General features: G+C 43.7%; 1 protein-coding gene across 4 annotated transcripts in view; it reads right to left on the minus strand.

Moving 5' to 3' along the window:
* PLEKHA1 (pleckstrin homology domain containing A1) overlaps nt 1-22648 on the minus strand; it is a 411298-nt gene that overhangs the window by 66967 nt on the left and 321683 nt on the right. For all 4 annotated transcript variants that reach the window (XM_069239179.1, XM_069239183.1, XM_069239181.1 and 1 more), the window contains exon 11: nt 9372-9461. In XM_069239179.1, coding sequence (XP_069095280.1) covers nt 9372-9461 — 90 coding nt within the window. The remainder of the gene's footprint in view (nt 1-9371; nt 9462-22648) is intronic.

Raw genomic sequence — 22648 nt, forward strand, 5'->3', positions numbered from 1 at the left:
CCTTTTAAGCACTGTACAGAGTTAGCGAGTTGGGCCACTGTGGAGGAATGTACACTGACAGGAACTGATCTGATGAAAGCATTAATTATCACAATATATCTCACCCTGGAAGGAGTTTTAACTTTTATTTCAACCTCTACCAAATTTTTGCTTCCCGTTAAGACTGCTTTTACTAGCAGGAATAGATCTAATTTCAGCCAAATAAGAAGACCCCCAGAAGCTCTACGTGAGAAGGAAGCAGCTGCATTTACAGCAAAAGTGATGTACTCACTGCTATAGACTGGGGCCACTGCCCACATCTCCTGCAGGAGTATAATCTGGTAGTGACTGATAAACTCTCCCCAACTCTGGGCCTGTGAGCTTAGCCCGCACGCCTGCTACATTACAAGATAATACTCTAGTTGAGTTTTCAACATTTATCCTGCTATCACTCCTCAACCCCACACTAGTGCCTCCCTGACCAACCATAATAGAATTCATCTCAATCTGTGTAGCTGTGCCACTCATACCATCTCCCACGACACTCACCTCAAGGTCCTGGGTGACGCATGCTGCTCTTTGACCACTCAGGTCTCCCCTAGGTATAAAATTAGGGACAGAGAATGGCCTTACACCCCTTCATTGTCAATCAATCTCTTCTAAATTAGAACATTCCACCGCAGGAATGGTGCATTGAAGATGAAATACAGCATAACACCCTTCTTTAGTCTTAAGGTCTCCTACTTGCTTGGGGGCATTAAGTTCAAGTCGTATGTGTGTACTTGAGTTGGGCTTTAATCTTGATTCCATAGATATCAGTTCATCCACCAATTTGGAGCTCTTAAATTTTAATCCTACTTAATCCCGTTGGAGTTCGAGAGGGCTACATCGGGAGGCAAGTAATATGTCGTCCCTAATTATAGCTATACATCCCCTCAGGGGCGGCTCCTCCATTAGGATGGAGAAGCGTTGCCCCCGCCAGCAGCGGCAGCTGCAAATTCCTTACAAGAAAAGGATAATAAACTTTGTTTATTATCTTTTTCTTTTAAAGAGGCGGACCACGGGGTAAGGAGCAGCGAGGGGGAGTACTCAGCACTCCCCCTCACTGCACATGTATGTTTGGACGGCTGTCTCGGGCCGACCAAACACACGTGCAGTAGGCTCTTTCAAGCCCGGCAACACAGCTGCTGGGCTGGAGAGAGCCAGCACAGCACAGGCTCCCAATCTGCCTGGGAGCACCCTGACTGGGCACTCCCAGCCAATCATGATGCTGCATTGAGCAGCATCATGATTGTCCGCAGGGCAGGCTGGGAGCCGGTGCCTGCAGCAGCGACAAGGGACAGAGGAACAGTGAGCGGCGGAGGAGGTATTTTTATTTTTACTTTAATTTTTATTAACACGCCCCTCCCCCCCCCCGCGCGCGCCGCCCTGCCCCTTCCCGGTGTTGCGCGCTGCGACTGCATCCCTTGGCATTGCCGAGCCAGTGGATTACTTTATTGAAACATTAATTTTTGGTTTCTTTAACTCCACGTGGGAGTTTAGGGACGTTTATCAAGTAGATATCGCTAGACAGACGTGTAACCCTGATTGTTATTAGATGTATTTTGGCTCCCACAGATTTTCTGACCTCTCTGGCTGAAGGCTGTCCAAGTGGGCTGTTCACTATGTTGCTTAAGGATGTATCTTCCTTGAACTATTTCCCCCTTTGAAAATTAGATGGCATTAAACATACTTCGCTAGGGAATCCACCATTGTCAGCAACTAAACCTTTACCGGAGTAGAGTTTTAAGAAGGACTGGACTGGCGTTTTAAGGAGGGTGCTTGGCTAAAAAGCTGGGGCATTGGAAGAGCACCACCTATCTTAGGGCCATATGTACGAACACTTTTTCCCATAGACACAGAATAGGTCAAAACCTTTGCTACATCTGGCCCTTAGTTCCTAACCTTTCCACTAAAAAAGAAAATTTGGCCACCTTCTCACCCAGTTCAACAGCCAACTTGTTCATAGACTCACACGATCCCTGTATCTCTCCCTCTTGATAACTGCAGCAGTACCATTGGTTCCCCTATCTTGTGCTGATTTACATCTACTGTGAATTGGCGCTTTGGTAGATCAGTTGGATCTAGGTTATCTACTGGCATTATTCCTTAAGTAGCTAACGGTGCAAAACGGTTGGAGCAATCAATATTAATAACAGATGTACTTTTAGCCTGTGTTTGCTTTTTAGGAGGGACCAGGACCGCTGCTGGTGTATACTCTCTTAGTAGCTCTTCACCTGGTGTGTAGCTAGCTTTTGGCCTTAAGCCGGGCCTGATGCCAGCTCCATTTGTAGTTTTCCTAAAGTAGGTCTGAATATCCTTGGGTGATAAGCCTCGCTTCCCCTTGCACTGAAATAAATCTGGAAGCCAATAAACCCTATACTTCCACTAACAAGTCATCAATTTCATTCAGGGTACAGTTCTCTGCGGAGTGCCTAGCAAACTTATTTGTACCTGCTGCCCCCAAAGGGTTTCTCAGTGGCCTTTCTCGTGCCCATAATAAATAAGTGACTCCAAGACTCAAAAGGAATCCTGTGTGCTTCAGTGGTATAGGAACAGGTTGCCTATAAAGCACTTTATCGGTGAGAGCAAACTAACCCCAAATGTGATACACCACCCTGTACCTCGCAGGAAAATACCCCCCACATAACCGAGCCACCGGCACTCAGCGCCAAAACTGTAACCAGCCTAAAGAAGGCCTTTACAATCTCTTTCCTCCTTTTTCCTCCAATCCAGCACAAAAGCACCAACGCAAGGACCAAATGGAATGACCCTGCCCTGCCCCTACCTGTTGTTGATGGGCGCAGGATGGGCCCACCCTTGGCCCAGGCGCGCCCCGCACTGTAGATGAGTCAAGTCGCTTTAGTAGTGCAAAGTCGAGTGACCGGCTGTCCAAGGGGCTGCGTCAGGGACCCAATGCCTGCAGTGAAACAGAGTCCAGCAAGTACAGGGTGTAGCACGTCCCGCGCCGCAGGTGAGTCAAAGCGCCTTAGTAGGTCAAGGCCAAGTGACAGGCTGCGCAAGCGGGAGCCTCTAGGGACACAATGCCTGCTGGAAAACAGAGTCCGGTAAGTGCAGGTTGTAGCACATAGAGGTACAATTTTTATCGGAAACCTCGGGTAATGCTGGGTGGAAGGAAGTTTGTAGCTCCCAGCAGAATGCTGAACTTTGCAGCACCCAAATGTGAGGAAAATGTGTTTTTTAAGATAATATTTGAGATTTGCAGATGATTCTGGGAGACAGAACCTTGGGAAAGCCCCACAAGTCACCTCCTACTTGATTCCCCTAGGTGTCTAGTTTTCAGATATGTACTGGTTTGCTAGGTTTCCCTAGGTGCCGGCTGAGCTAGAGCCCAAAATGCAGAGCCAGGCACTTTGAGCAAAACGCATCCATTTTCAGTGGAAAAATGTGATGAGCCCACATTGCGGTTTTGGGGCATTTCCTGTTGCAGGCACTAGACCTACCCACACAAGTGAGGTACCATTTTTATCGGGACACTCAGGGGAACACAGAAAAGCAGAACAAGTGTTATTACCGAAATCATTGTGAGAAATGCCCTGTATGTAATTCAAATGCTAGTATGGGGACCCCCAAATTCAGAGATGTGCAAATAACCACGGCTTCTAAACGCCATATCTTGTGTTCATTTCAGAAATATATAGGTTTCCTTGATACCTATTTTTCACTCTTTATATTTTACCAAATGAATTGCTGTATACCCGGTACACAATGAAAACCCTTTTGCAAGGTGCAGCATAGTTACTAATTATGGGTAACTCAGGTTCTAGGTGAACCTACAAGCCCTATATATCCCCACAACCAGAAGGGTCCAGCGGACATAACGGTATATTGCTTTTGAAAATCTGCCATTGCTGGATTAAGTTACGATGAAAAAGTAGACAGAAATGGCTGTTATTTTTAACTCAATTTCAATATATATTTTTTTCCAACTGTTACATTCTATAGGAAAACCTTGAACAATCTACATAAATGACCCCTTGCTAAATTCATAGTTTTGTCTAATTTTCAGAACTATATAGATGTCCAAGATCCCTCATTGGTTTAACACCCATTTCTGTCACTAACTGGAAGGAGGCTGAAAGCATAGAAATTAAGAAAAATGGGGTATGTCCCCGTAAAATGCCAAAACTATGTTAAAATTTTTTGTTTTTCTGATTCTAGTCTGCCTGTTCCTGAAAGCTGGGAAGATGGTGATTTTAGCACTGCAAACCCTTCGCTCATGCCATTTACACAGAAAAAACAGATGCCTTCTTCTGCTGCACTTGATTCCCCATTTTTCCAGCACCTAAGGGGGTTAGAGCTATCTCAGGAAACTGGAGAGGAAGAATATATAAAACACATCACATCCAAAACATAACAAGGCCACCTTAGGTATGTATCACGTAACCTCTCCATTTGTTTAGTTTTGCTTATAATCTTCCACAAAGCAGCACCTTTGTACAAAAGCTTCAATCAATTTCTACGGTTTAGATTTCACATCTACGGCTCATGCTATTCATCGCTTTTGCTCTTATTTACTGTATTTCTATAGCAAATGTCAACATGCTCATGCCTAATAATACGTCCAACTAGTTTAACAACTGTAGAACAGCTCTGGAAATATGAAACCATGTAAGAAATAATCCAACAAGGCCTTTCCTGACAGTGGCAGAAATTCCTACATAGATGATGGCACGGTAGAATGTCAAATGCCACTGACACACCAAGAAGGATAAATGACAAAACCATAGCGATAGTCATCGGTGAAGAAACTAGCTTATAAGTAATCAGGATTTCAATACTTTCCAAGGACACACAAAACAGAGCAGCCAAGGCATTTTCAAAAATCTTAGCTGGTGCCAGCAATGAAGGTATACGCATTAGGTTACAGGATCCGTGCTTTTCAAAGTCCAACATTAAGCCAGGGAGTAACATTGGCCCCCCTCATAAGCCGACACAACTAAGCCAGAAGAGAGGGAATAATCAACTGTGACAGTACTGAGGCAACTAGCGATGAAATACAGCATTGAACTGTAAGCGGGGAGGCTTACTGGAGAGATTCCCCACTCATCGCCAATGATGGAACTAATACTTTGGAAACTGATTGAGAATTTATAACAAAAAATACAAATTTGCTATTGAAAAATTCTGGCAACTTGTTACACAGCTTCCAGGAAGCAGAAGTCACTGACATAGCAGAGTGGAAAGCTTGTAAATTGTCTACTACGACTATTTCGGTATATTACCGGCTACATATATTAGTAGTAAGCTGCTCTAATTGCACAACCCCCCTCCCCCCACTTCTATTAAGAAAATTCCTAGTTGCAAATGGATCTGAAGGGGGAGGATGTCACTTGCATTAAGCCTTCTTCACAGCATATTTACTTTTATATTAGTCAGTAATACAAGATAGATGGTGTGCCATTATTATTTCAACCACATTACTTCTTGGGACCTGCCCGAGCAAACAGCCATCGACAGTCATGACCCAGACTCGTTGCTCTTACTATCCAAAGTGGAGGGCGATTAATAAAGATAAGACACTAGGTTATAACAGTTATTACAAAAAAGTGGAACTCAGCTGGATTGCAGCACAGGAAAATCTGTGATGGTGTTATGGAAATCAAAAATGTCACCATTCTGGTCAGACCATGAAGCAGACATCTCTAAGGGGAAAACTAACTCCAGAATTTTACCACGGGCGGACATAGAAGTGGAGACATGATGGTGTTGTACCAGTGCACCAAGCAAACGGGATGGGAGGGGAGAGATAAATTGGAGATGTTGGGGGGACGGGGTCATAGCTATGGTGGAGGCTGTTTGTAAGTGCTGAAATATGACCAGGCTACTGAGTGGTTAATGGAGTTACTGTTCCAAGCCTTTTAGAATCCTCACTGATGCTGGAAAATGATATTTCACAGCATAAGCCCACGTGAAACCATCGACATCCCGTAGTGAAATACTAATGCTTACTGCAGTGGGAGACAGAGAGGTGGATTTCTAACACTGAGACGCTTAACGTGAACCAAAGTGTTATGTGAAAAGGAATCACAAAAAGGAATACATTTATGCTTTTATCAGGATTCTTTTGTTTTTAATCAGATTGTAATATTTATGTACATGACTGAAATGTTTTCCTTACCAACAGACCACCCTCCAGACATGGGACTTAGTGTGCCTGCATCATAAATCCCTTCAAGGAGCATGGGTGGTGGGTAGTACACACACTCCGAGCCAGAAGGACAGTGTGCTGCCAATATAAACATTTTACAGTCTGCATGTTGGGCATATCAAATGCTGTGTTTTCTTTCTTGGGCTGAAAGTCTGTATTATCGACCACAGATACATGACTCCAGGCCAAAATGTTCATTAAATTCTGACCATCCTGTTTACTAATGCAGTGCAGTTCTTTAGTTATCTGCAGCTGCAAGGGGCAGTTATGGTAGTTTCACCTCAAGGAGTGTCCAGTGACCCTATCTGGAACAATGTTTATGCTCTTAACCCACAAAAGAGCATTTTCTCCTCTGCTGACACGAAACAGAAACCCCAGCACTTCTACAAGGTATTACAATAAAATAGTTTTTGAAAATAATCCAAACAGCTGCGTAAATACTGGGAAACAACTGCTCAAGATTCCTCTTATTGGTTCTTGATATTGCAGTAAACCTACAGTCTGTCAACAAATGTATGCTTTTGGTAGTAAACATGCATGTCCATTTAACAAAAAGGCAATTTCTTTTATAGGAGACAATGCATTTGATTTGAAGGATTATTAACCATGCACCTTTCTACCAGATTGTGTATCTTCTTCTCGCCCTCCTTGCTTGAAGATGCTATCTGATGTCCAAGAAACAGGCAGACTTCCTAGCTAAGTAAATTCTAAAAGACTAACGAGGTTAAAAAAGAAATAATGTTGCTTCACCACTGCCAAGGAAACATTAATGGCAAGTCATTTGGAGCACCGATGGGTTGGTTTTCCTGAGGTAGATTATGTGCTGTTTGGTAAATTTCAGAGTTAGAAGTTGGAAAGGAAAGTTCCTCTATGCATTTGACCTGCAGCATTCCAAGAGTCTTTCACGAACCCCCAGACCATCAGAAATACTGGTCATTCTCATCACCTGGTGCAGTCTTGCCATGTCTGGCTCTCAGACTTCCTCCCTTCCTAAGGTACACATCTGCCTTTTACATTGGAGGACACACCGGTTCATGGACAGAAAGAAAGTCAATCACTTCTAACTACTGCTCAGTATTCAAGGTGACAGAGGGGCCAAGCTGCGCCTCACTGATGAGGTGCAACAAGACTGAAGTTAGGTGGGAATGCGTGAGTTTCTGCTCAAAACGGACATGATCTGGCAGGACAGTTGATATACGAGGAGGTCCAAGGCCAAGCTACATGTGGTTGCTCAGCATGTGGAGTGGAATAATGAAATGACCCAAAAAACGATGGGCTGCAATGCAGCCCGATCAATTGCTAGTGGTTGAAATGTTTGAAGGTATTCCACCTAGATTATTTTGTTGTTTTAATTGTTTGCTGTTAAAAGAATATTGCGCTAAATATTCAATTCACCATTTTGCCACCTAGGTTGCACTTGTTTGCACACCATTAGCATTTTGAGTATTTCATGGCTGTTCCTTCAGAACTGCCAAAAACTATGTCTTTTTCAGATAGTTTATTTGAATGCATACCAAGATGGCCACATTGTTTCTAAAAATTATCCTTGGAAGAACCCAGCCTCCACTGGGTGTGGACTAGGGAAGCTACCTTTTTTCATTCAGTAAAATTTAGGCCACACCACTTTCAAAATTAATTGGCTACTACAATGGCTGTCCGCCGCTCACTTCAAAGTCTTAAAAAAATAACAGAAGGTGGAAACAGGAGCGAATGATATGGAAATATTTGATGATTAAGTTGGTTATGCTGCTGGTAATATCAGATCCTGAGACCTAGGCACCAACTGCTTTGCAGATGCTTGATGTATCCATGAAGAACAAATCCGGGTAGAGTGTTTTGACATTGAAGCAGATAGTTTTCAAGCCAAAGAGTAGCTTGGTCTTAAAACTGTGTCCTAGAGACTATCTCATTCTCAACGTGGGGGTCAGCGTCTACATTTTCTCTGATGCACAAATCTAGAGGGACATAACTGTGACAGCAAAGGATGGGGATGCTGTCCCCAACAGTGATTCCTGAGAGTACCTATGGAGGGTTAAAACTAAAAGCAAGGACCAAAATGAGGTGGTACTTGTATCATTAGGAACAGCCTATAAAACAGAGGTTGGCCTCTGTTCCTTTTGTGTGACTCAATAGCAGATCTGGAAAAGCTACAAAACAAGGACAGTTTTGGGAGGACATTTTCAATAAAGTCCGAAGATGTTTTCCTTCCCTAATACCAAATGACTTGAAGTTCACTATATTCCAAAGTTCAACACTGTTCACAATAAGGTGGTCAGATAAACCAGAGATACACTTAAAGTGTGCATCCTTCCTCACTGCCTTTCAGAAAATTCATGGGAAATAGGAGAAAAAAAAGAGTACGAATTCTAGCACAAAGTAAGTCCCCAAAACAACGATGTGGTATCCTCTGTGGCCGACTGCAAAAGTGTAATTGAGTGACAAAGGCAGCTGCATGACCTTGTTTTTACGGCAGGGATGCTGGGCTTAACGTTACTGCGCATTATTCAGTGCAGCCTCTGCTTGAATGTTCCTAATACTAATAAGGAATTAAATTAAAAAGTAAAATATAACTCTGTTTAAATTATTTTAAAAGTGTTCCACATGAGGATGGCATGATGGAATACACTTTCATTAGCAGTTTAGCATCTTTCATTTATCATGGCAAGCTGCCAACATACACAAACGTCTTGAGCCCCACCTTTATCAGTGGAAAGTAATGACAATGCGGATATCATAATTCACAAAAAACCCATACATAGAGACAAATACCACCAGATGATGAGGTTACAGCCAACCTAAAAGGATTTTGGATATCATATTTCGGATACATGACCAGTAAATCAAGTGGCAACAGGTACCTTGCATGAAAGAAGGAGACAATATCTTGCCTTACTCAATGTCTTTTGTGCAGAAAGAGAACTTCGATGAACTGACAAATAATTTGATCATCTAGAACCCTTAGTTGTCGCATATCATTCATCTACAACCAATATGCTGACCTTGCCATCACAGTAACACAACAAGAGGACCAACCTGGGCACAAACTCCAAACTAGCTGACACAAACTGCAGAGAAATGTAACAGGACATGCACACACCCTGTGCACAACAAAAGCGAGAGCAAAAAGCACCCCATTCCCTTTACAAAGCTCAACTGTGTTGGAAGCCCAGAATTCACGTACAGAGGCTGCCGATCTGCCGGGTCCACGCTGTGCAACAATAGCACCGGATACAGCCTTTATCCAGCCATGCATATCTTCAGGGCTATTCGCCTGCAATGGAAAGAAGAACAGATATTTTTAACACAATCACCTTTCCCCTGTATCCAGGGCACCTTGTGCATGTCATTTTTACAAACACTTTCAAAATACTTCCAATGCGCAAACCTCACCATCCTCATACAGATGTCATCAACTTATCGCATATACATGATACTCCATACACCAGTACAATCAGGGACACCACTCTTACAAAGGTAGGATAATTGTAGAACAGCAAAGATTACATCCAAATTAAATTCATCTGACTGCTGAAATCAAACATGTTATTATTTGGTGATAAAGAGGAAGGTTTAAACAAGCACTTACAAATGGAACAGGTTTCACGTTACTGACCAATCCTCTTCTCAAAGCACAGGACACGTCAGGCATTTATCTTAGGTTTTGGAGAGGTTGGCTAGGCATGGACATTGACATACCTGTTACAAATGTTCACTTGTACCCATTCTTCTCTTCTCTGAACCTGTCTGAACTTTAACATATTCAACATGATTTAGTTTACACTTCGACAATCGCTGCCCACAATATGATGGATTACCACCACTTTGCTAAGGTAAGCATTCTACTGGGACTTACCACCATTGTGTCAGGGCCAGCATATTGCACAGATTACCATCACTGTGCCAATGACAACTTTGTGTCTAAAACTGTGTCACGCCCATCATGTTACAAGGGATTGCCCCCACCGTGCCATCTCCAGCATTTTATCATCAGTTACCACCACTGCCCATGGTAAGCATGTTCACAATGATTACCACAATCATCTCTAATAACTATGCATCATTTCATGACCCATTCATATGGACTCCTTTTATAAATAATTGAACCTTATTTCACAATTATTTCTAGTGTTCTTTATTCCTTTTTCAATATTTTCCTAAGATGATTTATTAATATTAGCTATTTATAAAGCAGTCTAATGAACAAGTTACTTAACATCGGTGATGGCTTTTCTGGTAGAGACTCTTACCTAACTGCAGATTCCTCACCATAGAATATTCCCTATGCATCAGACTGGATCTGTAAAATCTGGACAGTACCTCTGTGCACCGGTATGTGTGTTGATACGGCTCAGCACTGCCCATATAAGCGTCACCCCGGCGGGCTGACATCAGTTTCTTTCAGGGCGTCACAAGGAAATAAGGGAGAAAGTTCCTCCTGTATTAACAGTCCCTAGGTGAAAGATCAAATCCAGCAGTTCTGGATAAAGAAGACTCACCAATGTAATGTGGCATGCTTCATCCTAGGCTTCCTCACCCCACCCTGGTAAGCTGGTACTACTTGGGAAGACTCAACTTCATATGTATGAGGGAGTCCTTAATAAATTATCATTCCTGGATAATTACAATGATCCAGTTAAAAATACCTTAGGGTAACCCATAGGATGAACCTTTACTCAGTACCCAAGGTTTGGTTAAAAACCCACTGGAAATGTTTATGGGTGCTATGACCCTTACATCTAAGTAATTAACTCCTTAACTGCTGGGGCTTTTTCACTGCCCTCTCCCCCACCCCAAGCTGAGCCCTTTTTGGCTATTTGGGGTAGTTTGTGCTTAGGGCACCATATCTTTTTCTTTCCACAGAAGGTATCAAAGTAAAATTTGACTCCTTTTTTCCAACATCCTGGGGATTCTAAGAGTACTCAAGATTATGGATTCCCATGGAGGAGACCGAAAAGAGAGGCAAAACATAGCTAAGTTTGGAATTTGTTGGGCAAAATAGCAAAAAAAGTGCTCTAGATAAAAGTGTTTGTTTTTTTCCCCCTAAAAATGGCATCAACGAATAGTTTGTTGCGTTAAACTCACCATGTTCCCAGCTTTCAGGAACATGCAGACCTGAATGTAATTTTTTTTTTTTTTTTAAATACTTTTTTTTTATTTTTATTTTTTAACCACAGTAGCCCATTTTCCCTATTTTTTATGCTCTCAACCTACTTCCAGTTTGTGGTGGAAACCAGTGAAAAACCCATGGGCGATCCTAAAAGGCTACAGATTTCTGAAATGTAGACAAAATTCTGAATTCAGGAAGGAGTTATATGTGTAGATCTCTCAAGGTTTTCCGAAAGAAACAAACTGTTAAAATTTTAAAAAAATCATTGATAATGAGTGGGGGAAAAAGGTCCATTTGTGACAACGTTTTAATCTATAACATTTTGTCACAAGGGTGCATTTACAAAAGCAATATACTGTTATGCCCATTACACCCTTCTGGTTGTAAGGTTATATGGGGTTTGTATGTTCTCCAAGAGTCCAAGGTACTCAGAGCCAATAACTGAGCTGCACTGTTCAATGGTTTTTAATTGTGTACAGAGTATAGACCAATTCATATGATCAAATATGAAGAGTGAAGAATGGGTAGGTAGCCTTTCTAGCATATAAATTAGAGGATATTTTTTTCAAAATGTCTTCTTTCTTGCACACTAGCTTACATTTGAAAGGCACAAATGCAGCAAAATCCAATTAATAATGGCAAATATTCTACTATTATATGCTCCCACATCTATGCCAATTGCCCTTGCCCGACTGACCGTGTTTGATCTGTTCCTGTCACCAGTTCAAGCCACACAAGTGGTGCAGCATTTTATCTGCCCAAGTAGGGTAACGCTGGGTGGTAGGAATTTTGTGGATTACAGATGTTTACATTGCAGCAATCTAAGGAAATTGTATGATTTCAGCCATAGTTTGAGGTTTGCACAGCATTGTGGGTAAGGAAGCCTCATGAGCGCACACAGTGCACACACCCTGGAATGGGTTGTCTAGTTTAAAGAAATGTCTGTGGTTCATAGGTCTTCATGGGAAGTGGCCGAGGACTGCTCCGAATCCTGCAGCTACCCCTGACCTTGATCTCTCCACATTACGCTTTAGGGCCTTTTGTGTCAAGGTCTCTTAGCACACCCACACTAGAGAGGTTCCTTTGTTATAGGAAGACTTGGGAGAATGCTTGGTGGTAGGAAATTTGCGACTCCCCACAGATTCCAGAAGATTTCCTCACAGACATGTGAGCAAAGTGTTTGTTTTTGGTCAAAGTTAGCGGTTTGCATCCATTGTGGGTAAGAAAATGTTAAGGGATCCATGCGAGGCACACCATCCTGGACTCCCTCGAATTTCTGGTTTTCAGAACGGTCAGGGTCTGGTAGGTTTTTTCAGGTGGCAGCCTACTCAAACTCAGCAAGTGCAGCCATTCACCCTTGCAAGTGGAACGATATTGGAAGCCAGCCACACTCTCCTGGCTCTTATGTAAAAACAACACCTAAGCTTTGCCTGTATCAGCCCTCTGGGGTTTTGAGACCTTCCAACATGTCCTATCTAAAAATACCTCCCATCTGCACAGCCAGATTTGGCGGTAGATCATTCTCCTACTTGACACCATCGGATTGTAATAAACTTACCCTGCCTATTCAGCTATGTGAGGATCATGTCAAATTCATAAAGATAATAAAAACATGGCTGCTTAATGCTTCTCTTTAAGTCTCTGGTGACTGCTTTTACCAACCTGCTGTGATTAGCACCAAGATGTTCCTCAGGGAGTGTTGTGTGTGGGAGCAAGTTTCCATAAAGTAAAGGAATCAAATGTCCTCTCGTTTGCCATTGGGATGGGATTTCTGCAGGGAAGCAGAAAGACTGTTCAGGCTGGGGCGGATGGTAGGATGGCCAGACCCACCCCATTATTTTATTTAAAAAAATATGTTCCTGCTATACAGTAGGCTTTCTGGCCTGTGGAAAATGAGGGCAATCCTGCTGTCTGCCCTGGAGGTGGAGAGGTGGGGGTGGTGGGCTGGTTTGTTCCTTTTTTGAAGGCGAGGGTGTGGCCAATGGCAAAGTGCAACACTAGCACAACTTTGTCAGAAACTCAAAATCCCTGGTGTCAGGTGGGCATTCTACCTTTCTGGGACGGCACATTTGGGGCAATCTTCCTAAACTGGGGTAGCTGCGACAAACCCACCACCAAAGGGGACAGAAAGACAGTGTGGCTTATTGATGGAGTGGGGCATGGCCATCCCCATGATGGACAGCCTGCATCCCCCCGGTGGTAATCGGGGTGGGAAGCATAAAGACAGAGCCAATATTTAATTTAGGAGGGGCATAGACATGCCCATAGATATATATATATATCAAACCAAGGCCCTTTCAGGATTAGAGTGACGCATAAATTATGCAAAAAACAAAGGAGAACTCTGGGAAGTTCCCAATTTTAGGTGGAGAGCTGCTCTAGTAAGGAGCACCCTGCAACACCAGCGACACTCTAGATTTGCTCACCTCAAATGTCTGCTTATCTAGCAAAGTTTTTAAGCATAGGATCAGCACAGTGCTATCCTTGCCGAGCTAGATAGTGACAAAGTCTTTTGCCATTTGTACAGCAAAACCTTTAAGCATAGGATTGACATAGTGTCACCCTCGCCGAGCTGTAAAATGACAAAAGCCATTTACCACTCCAGGCACAGTATTACAGCTTTGGACTGGTCAAATACCGTCCAAGCCAACCTGGAATGAGTAAAGCAACCCCTGACACGTGTTTCGCTCTCATTAGAGCTCTTCAGAGGGGTATAGCTTTGTCCAGACACAAGGAAGCACCCAGTATAAGTTAAACCACCTAACAGTGTTGTGTACCAAGGCTGACGTGCCCAGGTTGGTGCTATGAGTATCATGTTGAGTGACGTTTGACGCAATTTGTTGACTAGAAATGGAAGGAGTGGGAGAGGAGGAAAAGCGCAAGCAAATATCCCTGATCAATTGATCCATAGAGCATTTCCCTTGGATAGGGGATGTGGGTGTCTGGATGCAAAGTTTTGGCATTTTGTGTTTTCGTTTGTTGCGAATAGATCTATGTCTGGTTTCCCCACCTTTTGAAGTACTTGGGAGTGAATCTCCCATTTGTGTGTCTGTTCGTGATTTTTGCTGAAGAGATCTGCCAACTGATTGTCTATTCCTGGAATGTATTGTGCTAGTAGATGAATTTGATTGTGAATTTCCCATTTCCAAATTTTGGGGGCTAGAAGGGACAGCTGAGATGAATGTGTCCCTCCCTGTTTATTGGGATAATACATGGTTGTCATGTCTGTTTTTATGAGAACATTCTTCTGTTTGAGAAGAGGTTAAAATGCTTTTAGGGCAAGGAACACAGCTAAGAATTCTAGGTGGTTTATGTGAAGCTGTTTCTGTTTGGCATCCCATTGCCCTTGAATGGTCTGATTGTTTAGGTGAGCTCCCCAACCAATCATTGATACATCTGTTGTAATTATGGTCTGAGGCACAGGGTCTTGAAACAACCGCCCCTTCAATAAATTGCTGCAATTCCACCACTGAAGGGACATATGTGTTTGGCGGTCCATCAACACTAGATCTTGAAGTTGACCATGTGCTTGTGACCATTGTTGTGCAAGGCACTGTTGTAAGGGCCTCGCGTTTAATCTTGCATGGGGGACTATTGCTATGCAAGACGCCATCATTCCTAAAATCTTCATGATAAATCTTGCAGTCTATTGTTGATTTGGCTGTATGAGTGGTATTAAATTTGGAAAGCTTGTATCCTTTGTATATTTGGATACGCTAGAGCTAGTTGAGTATTTAGGATAGCACCTAGGTAAGGTTGTACTTGTGCTGGTTGAAGGTGTGACTTTTGGTAGTTTAGAAAACCCTAGTGTGTGCAGAGTTTCTATCACATAACGAGTATGTTTTGGCATTGTATAAGATTGCTTTATTTTATTAGCCAATCGTCTAGATATGGAAAGACATGGATATGTTGTCTTCTTAAGTATGCCGCTACTACTGCTAGACACTTTGGGGACACCCTTGGAGCTGTTGTTATGTCAAATGGCAACACTTTGAACTGGTAGTGTTTTTCTGCTATGACAAACTTGAGGTACTTTCTGTGAGCTGGGTGGATGGGTATGTGGAAATAAGCATCTTTGAGGTCTAGAGCAGTCATACAGTCTTGTTTTTGCAGTAGTGGAATAACATCTTGTAGAGTTACCATGTGAAAATGCTCTGACAAGATGCATAGATTGAGGGGCCTGAGGTCAAATATGGGCCTGAGGGTGCCATTTTTTTTGGAATTAGGAAGTGTAGTGAGTATATTCCTGCTCCTTGTTGGGACTGTGGAACTAATTCTATTGCTTGTTTGAGTAGTAGAGATTGAACCTCTTGTTGTAACAGAACTGTATGTTCTGGGGACAACTTGTGATATCTTGGTGGAATGTCTGGAGGGGTGTTTATCAATTCTAGGCAATAGCCATTGCGGATAATTGATTATACCCAGTTGCCTGTGGTGATATTTTGCCAATGAGAGTGGAACTGCTGTGGTCTTCCCCCCACAGGAGATGTGTGGAGTGGAAGGGAGGGAAGGAAGTCACTGCTTTGGTTGTGTTGTTTGTTTGCTTAGAGGTTTGGAATTTACCTCTATTCCTAAAGTATTGACCTCTATATGTTCCTCTAAACCCACCTCGTTGATACTGGGTTTGATGTGGTTGCTTTGTTTGTGAGGTAGAAGCCTCTGTGGATTGTGCTTTAAAACATCCTCTAAACTGCGGTCTGCGAAATGAACCTCTATATGGTGTGGTGTACAAAGCGCCCATTGCTTTCGCAGTATCTGAGTCCTTTCTCCGTTTTTCAATTGTAGTGTCCACTTCTGGGCCGAAGAGGTGCTTCTTGTCAAAAGGCAGGTTAGGTACAGCCTGTTGAATTTCTGGTTTAAAAACCAGAAGAGCGTAGCCATGCATGTCTTCTGATAGTCATGGCCGTGTTTCCGCTCCTTGCAGCTGTATCAGCAGCATCAAGGGCAGATCTTATTTGATTATTACTAATGGCTTGCCCTTCCTCTACCACGTGTTGTGCCCTCTTTTGGTTTTCTTTTGGGAGATGCTGTATAATATCTTGCATTTCATCCCAATGGGCCCTTATCATAGCGGGCTAGCAGTGCTTAAGAATTGGCAATTCTCCACTGATTTGCTGCCTGTGAAGCAACTCTTTTCCCCGCTGCGTCAAATTTTATGCTCTCTTTATCAGGAGGAGGTGCATCTCCTGAAAACTGGCTATTTGTCCTCTTTCGTGCTGCACTGACTACTACTGAATCTGGAGGCACCTGATGAGTAATATAATCTGGGTCAGAAGGTGCAGACATATTTTTTTTCTATTCTAGGTGTGATAATCCTAGAAATGTCGCAAAAAATTTGGTCTGCGTGTTTTACCATGCCTGGTAACATTGGGACGCAGTGGTACTTGGAATGTGTTGAAGATAGTGTATTAAATAAAAAAAATCTTCTTCCAATGGTTCTGAATGCATTGTTACCCTATGGTAAGCTGCAGCCCTGGATAGGATCTGGTTGTATGCAGAGGTATCTTCTGGTGGAGATGGTTTCGATGGGTAAGTATCTGGGTCATCATCTGGGATGGGATCAGGGTCATAAAGATCCCATGGGTCTGCTATATCTTCTTGTGAATAAAATGAGTGTGTTGGAGAAGGCATTGGTGGAGGGCTGGTGTGAGGTGAGACAGATAATTGTGGAGAATGAGGAGAAGTATGAGGAGGTATTGGCTTCTTTTGTTTTTGCACCTTTGCTGGTGGCTGTAGTGTCCAGTTCCTCTTGGAAAGCCAGCTTCTTTTTTGTTTTTAAAGGAGGTGCAGTAACAATCCTTCCTGTGTCTTTATGGATGTGTATCCTAGATTGTCTCTCATCCATAATTTGTAGAATGTGCTCAATGTCCGACTCTTCCACAGAGGTTGTATGGGTTTCTCTCAATTTTTTTGAAAGCCCTTCTTCCTCTGTATATGAGGTTTTTTTCGGTTCCGAAGTTTGTTGTTTTTTTTTCGGTAACAAAAATGTTGTGGAAGGTCTCGTCTCTGAAGCCGACTGCCGAATTTTCGACTCCAAAGCTTGGGGTTTAGTCCGAAATGGAGCCTTTAATAGTTTTACTCGACTCTGAAGTCGACGGAGGAGTGGCCTTTTTCAGCGCCGACCCCGAAGGACGGTCGCCGACAGTCTTTCTTCAGGCCGAGCCATGGCCTACCGGTAGTGGTGTACCCAATGCCTTAGAATTGTTTTGTGTAGGGATGTAGGGGCAGACGTACTCACATCCTGTTCGGAGTCTGTGTCTCGGATGGAGACTGCTGTCTGCTCCTGCTCTTCTCCAGTGACGTCGAGATGTTCACTGCTTTTCAACGCCATTTCAAGTCTTGGGGCTCTGCGATCTCAGAGTCTTTTTTTAATGAAACGATCGAAAGGCCTCACAGTTTTCCTCCCGATGGTCTGGAGAAAGGCACAAGTTACAAACCAAGTGCTGCTCTGTATAGGGATACTTCGCGTGGCACCGAAGGCAGATTCGGAATGGAGTCCGATCCATCAGGCTTTCCACACGGTAGGCCCGAATAGGCCCGAGTTGGGCGCACGCGCCCCAAAGGGCGAACAAAAATACGTTTTCAACAGTACTACCGGTTCGATGCTAGATGGAGAACGCAATGGAAACAATACAGACGAAAAGGAAGGTTTTCTAAGGTTTTCCAAATCGAAATCTCGGAGCGAGAGGAAACACGTCCGAACCCGACGGCAGAAAGAAAACAATCTAACAATGGAGTCGATGCCCATGCACAATGGAACCGAGAGGAGGAGGCACTCCATCTCGTGACTCCGAAAAGACTTATTTGAAGAAAAACAACTTGTAACACTCCGAGCCCAACACTAGATGTCGGAATGGATATGCATAGCATGTGTATCTGCAGCTACACATGCCATCGAACACACACATATATATATCTCCCTGGTCCTAGTGTCTGCCTCCTGCCGCCCCACCTACCCCATCACCATAGTTTTGTGGGGGTGGGGGCATGGCCATACCCATAGTGAGCAGCCTCCACCCATATATTTAAAAAATCAACCCTGGTGCCCTGTGGGCTTTATAGCCCCCAGGGAGTTTGGGGAGGGGGGGGGAGGATTTGGGGGCAGGGTGTTCAGAGGTAATTAACCCCACCTGTCTCCTGGGGGGACAGAAAGACTCTCTCTCTTCTTATTGGGGTGGGGGCAGGCCATGACTATGGTGGGCAGCCCCCACTCCTATATATATTATTTTGGGTAAACTCCCTCTTTGCTCTCCAGGGTGGGGCAGAGAGGCTGTCACCATAGTTTTGTTTTGGGGGTGGAGGCCATGGCCATGCCCATATTGTTAAGAAGGCTAAGCATATCTCTAGTATCCTTTAGGAATAGTGCAATTTTTTGGACCAAACAAAATGGAGAGAGTGGTTCTAATGGCGAGTCTATAGGGCGTCCGGGGCACGGAAACATTCTTACTGACTTTTGGAAGTATGTATAACTATGGAACTCTGGGTTGTTTGTTAATCAAGAGGTCCACTTCTTGTTTCGTAATCCAGTGGTTGATCAACCCATTATTTACCCGGAAAGTGATTCTCTAAAGTTGAATCTCTGCAAAGATGTTTGTAATTAGATTCATCATACAGAAGGTGCAGGCATTTTTCAAATAATAACCACTTCTCCACCCATGTCTGCTAGTCTGATGACAATGGAGGGATCATTAGACAATCTTGGTAAAGCGTCTCTTCCCCTGGTGATGTTTTGAAAAGTTATTTTCTTCCTAAAGGTGTCAAATTCCAGATAGACCACCTGATTGAATGCCAGAACTTCTGGGGGCATATACAACGCAGTTAGTGCAAAGGTGGACTTATTACATAAGGCGCTATTCATGTCAGATGTATCTCCCATGGAATTCACCTTAGGTTTGTTGAAAAATAACTCAATCTGATTTTCCTCAGAAAATCTGACATTTATATCTTAATTCCTTTAATCAGGGTCATACTTTCAGCCTCACTGATGGTTCCCTTACTCAAATAAATCGCAATGTCTGTATCGGGTGTGACCACTTGCTGTTCCCAGAGTTGATCCTTCTGTTTTGGCCCATTCAGTTCCTGGTCCTGGTAATACCATCTTACCAGGGTGTGGTGAGGAAGCCTATGATGAAGCATATCATAATACGAGGGTGAAGCTTCCTTACCCAGAACTACTGGATCTGATCTTTCACCTAGGGAGTGGTAATACATAAGGAATTTTCTTCTGCATCCCCCTGTGACACACTATACCCATTGTGGTTTGATGTGTTAACAGTTTGGAGGACTGACAGTGCACATCCTTTTTCCCTCTCTATCTCCCTCTGTGCTTGCATCAGTTTCTTTCAGGATTATTTTCACATCAGAAACGCAGAGTCACATGAAAAACAATGTAAGACCAGTGTGCTGTCCCTAATGGGAAGTTTATGATGAAAATCCCAGTTCGCTGGGGAGGAGGATGGAAGGGTCAGTGAGATATCTGCAGATAGACAGTCATTCCCAGAAAAAGTATTAACAAAGGAAAGCATCTTTTTCTTTTATAGAGACTTCTAACCACAGAATGCTCAACTTAGAAAAGATACCCTAGCAATACCTCCCCTGAGGAGGGTCTGCGAACTGGCTAAAACCAGAAAATTTTGGAGGACCTAACGGGCAAAATGCCAGTCACGACAGACCTCACTATAAAAGCAGTGAATGTGTGGCCCACATAGTGGCATGGCTGATGTCCAGGATAGGCACACCAAGTGCCAACACAGGAGTAGCAGCCTTTGCCCTGATGGAAAGGGCCCAAAGGTTTTCAAGGGGCTGCTTCATAGCTAATGCACAGCAGATCTTAATTCAGAGTACAATCAATCAAGAGATGGTTCACTTCTGCACAGCCTTGCCATTTTTAGCTCCATGCACCCAATGAAGAGCTGATGGTCTTTGGTGCGATCAATGTAGAACGAGAGAGCTTTCTTCGGTTCCTGGAGATGGAGACTCTTCCCCTTCCTTGAAGAATGAGTTGGAGCGAAAAATGTGGGCAAAGTGATACTCAGACAGACCTGAAATGGGATGATAACGTTTGTCAGGAAGGTGGCACATATTCGAAGGACCAGTTTGTCTGGGAAATAGCTGGTGCATGGAGGGTGAACCAACAAAGTTTCAGCTAGCTGACCTTTCTGGCCGATGTAATGGCTACTAGAAAGACTATTTTAATAGTCAACAGCCGCAGAGAACTGCTGTGTAGGGGCTCGAAGTAAAGAAAGAGAAGACCAGACTAAGGTCTCATTGGACTATCACAAAATGGGTGTAAGGGAACAAAGTGTTTATTTACCAGCAGCTGTGCATCTATTCCACTTTTGTACCTGGCCCTTTTTGCAGGGTCATTCCCAAACTTGTTGCCTCCTTCCTCTTATTTTTTCTGACCAGTTTTTGTTGGCTTTGGGACTCTGGGCACTTGCTAACCAGTGCTAAAGTGCATATGCTCTGTGTAAATTGTATTGGTTATTGGTTAATCCCTGATTGGCATATTTGATTTTCTAATAAGTCGCTAGTAGAGTGCGGTAGAGGTGCCAGGGCCTGTAAATAAAATGCTACTAGTAGGGCCTGCAGCACTGGATGTGCTACCCACATGAGTAGCCCTGTAAACATAGCTCAGACCTGCCACTGCAGTGTCTGTGTGTGCAGTTTTTAAGCTGTCATTTCGACCTGGCACATGTATCCACTTGCCAGGGCCAAACCTCACCCCCCCCCCTTTTTTTTTATTTTTTTAATTCAAGGCACCCCTAAGGTAGACCCTTGGTAGCCCCATGGGCAGGGTGCAGTATATGTTAAAGGTGGGACATGTACTGATGTTTTTTTACATGTCCTAACAGTCAAACACTGCCAAATTCAGTTTTCACTGGTGCAATGCCTATCTCTCTCATAGGTTAACATGGGGCTGCCTTTAAATATCTTTTAAGTGCAGTTTCCCTTTGGGAGCAGATAGAAATGTGGAGTTTGGGGGTCTCTGAACTCACAATTTAAAAATACATCTTTTGGTAAAGTTGTTTTTTAAATTGTCAGTTTGAAAATGCCACTTTTAGAAAGTGCAAAAAAGAACAGATGATGGATGGAATGCAGAGCAAATCAAACATTCACCCCCAGTCACAAAGATCTGGGTTTAATCCATAGTTTTTTTGCTCACCACGCCACCCCAGTTTGGACCCAGCTGTATGCAAATCAGTCTGGATCCTGTTCTTTGTGGGAACAGTCCAGCCCTAACTGCCAAGCCAGGTCCTCCCTGGACCTGAAACAAGCATCCTAGGACCAGTTTCAGGGTATCACCCTTCATCAGCTAAGCTAGCTTGAATCCAGTGGAGCAGTGAGCACGGGACCCATGTCTGGGCATACCCTTCCCCACTTGGGGCGACAAATGCAAAAAAGAACAGATGATGGACAGAATGCAGAGCAAATCAAACATTCACCCCCAGTCACAAAGATCTGGGTTTAATCCATTGTTTGTTGGTTTATTTTGCTCACCACACCACCCCAGTTTGGACCCAGCCATATGCAAATCAGTCTTGACCCTGTTCCTCATGGGAACAGTCCAGTTGCTGTTGCTTTGTGCGCCCTAAGTGGCAGGGGTATGCCCAGACGTGAGTCTCTTGCTCGCTGCACCACTGGATTCAAGCTAGCCTGGCTGATGAAGGGTGATACCCAGAAACCGGTCTCAGAATGCTTGTTTCCTGTCCAGGGAGGACCTGGCCTAGCAGTTCGGGCTGGACTGTTCCCATGGCGAACAGGGTCAAGACTGATTTGCATAGAGCTGGGTCCAAACTGGGGTGACGTGACGGGCAAAATAACGATGGATTAAACCCAGATCTGTGACTGGGGGTGAGTGTTTGAAAAGTTTCAACACTCCATCCATCATTTTATTTTGTGATGCTGCTTTGTGCACCCTAGGTGGCAGGGGTATGCCCATACATGGGTCACTTGCTCGCTGCGCCACTGGATTCAAGCTAGCCTGGCTGATGAAGGGCGATACCCAGAAAGCAGTCCCAGGATGCTTGTTTCCTGTCCAGGGAGGACCTGGCCTAGTAGTTCGGGCTGGACTGCTCCCATGGGGAACAGGGTCAAGACTGATTTGCATAGGGCTGGGTCCAAACTGGGGTGACGTGGCAAGCAAAATGACGATGGATTAAACCCAGATCTGTGACTGGCGGCGAGTGTTTGAAAAGTTTCAACACTCCGCCCATCATTTTATTTTGTTTTGTGATGTGATGTTACTTTTAGAAAGTGGACATTTTCTTGCTTAAACCATTCTGTGACTCTCTGATTATGTATTCTCTGTCTGGGTCAGACTGACAGTTGGGTTGTTTGTGAATTCCCTC

Source organism: Pleurodeles waltl, chromosome 6 (genome assembly GCF_031143425.1).
Source record: "Pleurodeles waltl isolate 20211129_DDA chromosome 6, aPleWal1.hap1.20221129, whole genome shotgun sequence".
Taxonomy (NCBI): domain Eukaryota; kingdom Metazoa; phylum Chordata; class Amphibia; order Caudata; family Salamandridae; genus Pleurodeles; species Pleurodeles waltl.